This window comes from Pinus tabuliformis, chromosome Q, assembly GCF_031772625.1.
Source record: "Pinus tabuliformis cultivar Carrire ecotype Pingquan chromosome Q, CPIR1, whole genome shotgun sequence".
NCBI lineage: Eukaryota > Viridiplantae > Streptophyta > Pinopsida > Pinales > Pinaceae > Pinus > Pinus tabuliformis.
Window position 1 is genome coordinate 1066900039 of NC_142296.1, and position 5699 is coordinate 1066905737.

The 5699-nt window shown below is 44.7% G+C and overlaps 1 protein-coding gene across 1 annotated transcript; it reads left to right on the forward strand.

Annotated features, from left to right (window-relative positions):
- Positions 1–666: 666 nt before the first annotated feature.
- Positions 667–4877, forward strand: LOC149223187 (uncharacterized). Its single transcript, XM_089387820.1, has 2 exons — positions 667–2028; positions 2334–4877. The coding sequence occupies exons 1-2, from the start codon at positions 667–669 to the stop codon at positions 4875–4877; spliced, it is 3906 nt and encodes a 1301-aa protein (XP_089243946.1).
- The last annotated feature ends 822 nt before the right edge of the window (positions 4878–5699 follow it).

Sequence of the window (5699 nt, forward strand, 5' to 3'; positions counted from 1 at the left end):
GGGCAAAGGATTACCAGAGGCAATCAAACTCAAAGTAGATCAGTGGACGCACATTCAGCAGGTGGACTACGAGCAGCTCCCCTTCAAGTGTAAGGTATGTCATGAATACGGACATTTTGCTAATAGGTGCAGTAAATCTAGATCAGAAGATAATAGCAATAATGAAACCCCGGAGGAAGCATGGGAAATAGTCAGGAAAAAAAATAAGACAAACCCTCCCCCTGAATCAACAGAGCCCTCCTCTGAAACCCCAATCCTCTCCACTCACCCCTCTGGTTCTGGCCCTCCCATCCCCTCCTCCTCCAATCCTTTTGAATCCTTGGCTCCAGAGGAACCTTCATCCCCCCCTCCGTCTCCCAAGGGTCCTAGAACTTCCCCCTCTTCTCCCCTCCAGGCCTCCCCCCCTCCAACAGTGGAAAGAATTCTAACTAGAAATAAAACAAAGGAAAACATCTCAGCCTCGGATCCCCCAAGAAAAGTAGGAAGGAAATCAAACAAAGAGATAAGAGATGAGAATGCGGCGAAAGAAATGGCCACAGGGACCCAGCAACCAATGGACACCTACCTCGACAGGAACAAAGGAAGCGGGGAGAAGATGAAGGAGAAAAGTGGGACCCACAACAAATCAGGTAAATGATGATTTTGGTCTCTTGGAACTGTAGGGGGATGGGCTCCTCCCTAAAAGTAAATGCAGTCCGAGACCTTATCAAAGCAGAACATCCAGACTTCCTCCTACTCCAGGAGACCAAAATCAGTGAACAAGAATTCCAAAACATCCTGAAAAGAAGTAGAAAGTATGAAGGAATAGCCATGAGTGCAACAGGAGCCTCAGGAGGCATAGGGGAAATATGGAACAAAAGCAATTGGAATCTCATAGATAACAGGCAAAACGGATGGTGGATCAGAATTGATATGCAAAGCACAGATAAGAAGGAGGAATATACAATTTATAACGTATATGCTCCCCCACACTTCAGAGACAATGCTTCTTGTTGGGATTCTCTAATTGTAGATCTTGAGACTGCCCAAGGGAGGAATATTTTCCTAGGAGGAGATCTTAACTTAATAAGGAATGCAGATGAAAAACTTGGAGGGAATTTTTTGATTGATCCCTCAAGAGAAAAACTGGAAGATATTATTCAAACACACAATCTCATAGACATCCCTCCTCAAAATGGCTGCTACACTTGGTCAAATAAAAGAACAGGCAGGAACAATATCAAAGAGAGACTTGACCGAATTTTAGTACAGGAGAGAATTGTTGCCAACTTTCCGAGGATTCGAAGCACAATTATACAGGGCTTCATTTATGATCACAAACCTGTGGCACTGTATCTAGACAGAGAGGAAGACATGGGCCCGCTGCCATTCAAATACAACAGAGCATGGGATTCCAGCGAGGACTTCAAAATCATGATAAAAGAAGCCTGGGCAACGGAGATAACAGGCTCCCCACACTTCGTTTGGGAAACAAAGATCAAATTGCTGCGGATTGCCATAAAGAAGTGGGCGAGGAATCACGTGATAGAGGAAAGGAAGGAAAAAACTGATCTGCAAATGAAAATAGAGCAATGGAATCAGGAAAAGGAAGCCGTCCAAGACACGGAAGAAGACCAAAAGAAAGAAAGTGAGCTGTATAAAGCGCTATACAATCAGCATCGTAAAGAAGAGGAAGAGCTAAGACAGAAGTCACGATGTCTCTGGCTCAATTCTGGGGATAAAAACACCTCATTTTTCCATAACAGTCTTAAAGTAAGGAGAGCTGGAAATAACATTGAAAGGATAACGTTTGAAGGCAGAGAGCTTATGGATCAAGGGGAAATCAAGGAGGCTGCATCTAAACACTTCCAATCTCTTCTCACTGCTGACCCTCACTATCAGGAAAACCCAGAATTCGCCAACATCATTGAGAGAAAGGTCTCAGAAGCACAAAACTGTGAGCTGGACAAAGAAATCTCAATAGAGGAGATTGAATGGTCAATCCATAGTATGCCTCTTGACAAAGCCCCCGGGCCTGATGGCTTCACGGTAAGCTTCTACAAAACCCACTGGGATATTATCAAGAAAGATTACATAAGAATGGTGAAAAATTTCCACTCAAAAAGCAAAATGGGCAGCAGTATCAAATCTTCACATTTAGCGCTAATCCCAAAAGAGCCCAATCCCCAATCCTTTGACAGGTTCAGACCTATTTCATTATGCAATGTCTCCTACAAAATTATCACTAAGATTCTGGCAAATAGGCTAAAAAAATCCTTTCCTCACTCATCTCGGATAACCAAGGAGGATTTCTCCCCAAGAGACATATAACAGACAATGTTATTCTTGTTCAGGAGGCGATACACAGCAGCGTAGCAAGAAATGAGAAGGGTATGATAATCAAGCTGGATATGGCGAACGCCTTTGACAGGGTAAACCACTCATTTCTGCAGACTGTCCTAAAGAATTTCGGCGTCTCAGAGCTCTTCATCAGCAAGATTATGGAATGCATATCCCATAACTGGATAGCTCCTTTAATCAATGGTAGGCCCTACAGTGCCTTCAAGAGCACAAGAGGCTTGAGGCAAGGATGCCCTCTCTCTCCTTTCCTCTATATCATCATGGCTGAAACTTTAAGTTTGCATCTGGAGAACAAGCGAAAGCTAAAGGAAATAACTGGAGTTGACATCACTCGAGGAGCCAAGGGGATCAATCACTCCTTATTTGCAGACAATACTCTTCTAATTGGTGGTGCTTCAAGCCTCATGGCCAGGAGATTCAAGATCATCCTGGACCTCTTCCTTCAAGCCTCGGGGGGCAAATTAAACAACAACAAGTGCATGATTTATACCTGGAACGTCCCGAGATACATAACCCAAAGAATCTCTTTGATCATGGAAATCCCAGCCCAGTCAAATTGGTCCCATTTCATGTACTTAGGGCTGCCTCTCGCCAAAGAGTCAATCAAAAATGAAGTGTGGGTCAAGCTAATCGAGAAGCTGAGAGGGAAACTGCAGAGCTGGGGGATGTATTGGCTTAACTTGGCGGGCAGAACAATTCTCATCAAGGCCATTCTCTCAGCCCTCCCTATCTACCAATTTTCCATTACCCTCGCCCCATCAAGCATTCATAAACACATGGAGCTGATTATCAGAAGTTTCCTATGGAAGGGGGGAAAGCAAGACACAAAAAAATTCAGCTTGGTGAAATGGGAAAAGGTCACCCTACCTTTAGAAAAAGGAGGACTAGGAATTAGAATTCCAAGGCTGGCAAATATGGCAATGGGCTTCAAGTTAACCTGGAGAATCCTAAAAGAGAAAGGGACCTGGTGGGCCGATGTCATCAAAAGGAAATACCTGAATGGGATCAATAGCAACATCCTCTCTGAAGTAATCACTGACAGACAATGTACCCCTGTCTGGAAATTGATCAAGAAAACTCTTCCCCTCTTCAAGGCTTATATCTCTAAAGCCCCAGGTAATGGAAAGCACACCAGCATATGGAAGGATAGAATTATGGGCACGGAAGCCAGGGAGAAGTCCACCAATCTCAGGCCCCTGCAGCAGTGGATGACAGAGGCTAATATTAAAACCCTTTTCGACATCTCTCTCTGGGATCAAAATAGCTGGAAAGGATGGAAGGCACTGCATCTACCTAAAGAATTAGAGAACCTCTGGAACGACCTTAAGCTCTCTCTCACAGGGTCAGCCCCAACAAGCAGAAGGATAGATGATAATTACGTTTGGGACCCATCCGGAGGCAATTACACAGTGAAAGAAGGTTACAAGGCACTCCAAAATTTAACAGCAATCAACAATTGGCAACTCTACAAAACAGCATGGAGAATAGAAAGCTTGCCAAAGATAAAACTATTCAATTGGACCTTGCTTCATGGCAAAATCCTAACAGCAGAAAATCTCAGGAAAAAGGGAATACAGGGTCCCTCTCTTTGTTTCATGTGCAGGGAGGCGGAGGAAAACATCAACCACCTTTTCATTGACTGCCCTGTAGCAAGGTCCTGTTGGAAACTTATAACTAGTCCTCTAAATATTGGAGACCTCCCCAACCAGACTTCCCTCCTTCAGAAAGGTTGGGGGAAAACCTTCCCTTACGCCAACAAGAACATGAATCTGGCCAAGAGGATATGGAACAGCATCCCTTCAAACCTTTGTTGGCAGCTATGGTTAGCCAGGAACGAAAGTATTTTCAAAAACAAGAAGCCTAGTATACCCAGCATTCTGGCTAAAACTACTGCTCTCATCGCTGAAACAATAGAAGCTAATGGAATATCCCAAGCTGATCCAGAATACATAGACGACAGGGTGAAGGAATGGGTCCAGAGATTCAACTATAAACCAAGAACAAAAAACAATCCAAAAACAGGAACAGGACAGAAGGACTGGAAACTCAGAGGGACAAAGGAGGAAATCAACAGTTGGATCCAAAAACAAAAGCGGTTTACGCTTTACTTTGACGGGGCTTCAAAAAATAACCCAGGCAGAGCTGGAGCCGGGGGAATAATTCGAGATCCTCAAGGGAAAACAATTATCAATTATGAGTGGGGATTGGGTACCATGACGAACAATAAGGCTGAAGCATACAGCCTGCTTTTGGGGACCTCCATCGCCCTGAAGCTAGGCATTCAAAATCTCTTAGTTTTGGGAGATTCAGCAATCATAATAGCAGCTATGAACTCCAGATTTTTTTTTAACCAAATAGCCTTAAACAGAATCAAAGACAGAATCGTGGATCAGATCAGGGGCATCAGCAAAGTGACTTTCAAGCACATTCTAAGAAGCAACAATGGGGAAGCGGACGAGCAAGCAAACAAAGCCACGGGAAGACTCACGGGTCAGGTAAAGGTAAATAATGATGCTTATGAAAGGGATATTCCATAGGCAGGACTCTCTCCCTTCGCACCAGATAATCAGTCAACTCAGGCATCCGTTTCAAGGCTGTTGGCCCGCTCATACCTTATCCTCATCATACCATATCCCTCTCGACTGCCAAAACAGGTGTAATAGGACGGCGTATCGCTCTCTGGAACCGAGGAAGTCAGGCACGGTTTGGATTCTCTCAATGAACAACATAGACAATATCAGAGGGCGCGATCGCGTCCATGCTGGTGACAGGCTTCAAGGACAGGTAAAAATCATCTCCAAAGATCTCACGGACACCAAGAATAGATACACCAAGGCTCGAAACAGGCATGAGCAAGGCCTCTTCGCTCTTATAAAATACAATGTGCATCTCAGGATAATCACAACGCAAGGCAATCTGAGACAGAGACGAGGGGATTTCTACAGGCGGAGGCTTCAGTCAAAAGGTCCCTCTCAGGATCATAAGATCAGTATCTTGTTCAAAGAAAATACCAAGCTCCTCTCGGTTCGCAGTCAAGACTATCAGACTCTTTCAGCTCATATTGCCCTCTCAAACCTCAGGCATCGTTTGAAGGTGCCCTGCTCGATCCGGGATCCAGATGTTCTTCCTCTGTCCTGGGTAATCGGCTTTCCTCATTACTGTGATTTTCTTATAGCTAACAGTTTTGTTTATGTTCTCAGCCGCGCCCTTGCTCACCATCTGAGCCCTTCGTCACTTAATCCAACGAGCAAGCAGCACTGTGACATCGCTCTCACGCCCTCTGTCACTTCAGACATTCCTCGGGGCACTGCTGATCCTGATTCCCAAATTGCAAGGATGGCGGAGCAGCAAAATCAGCC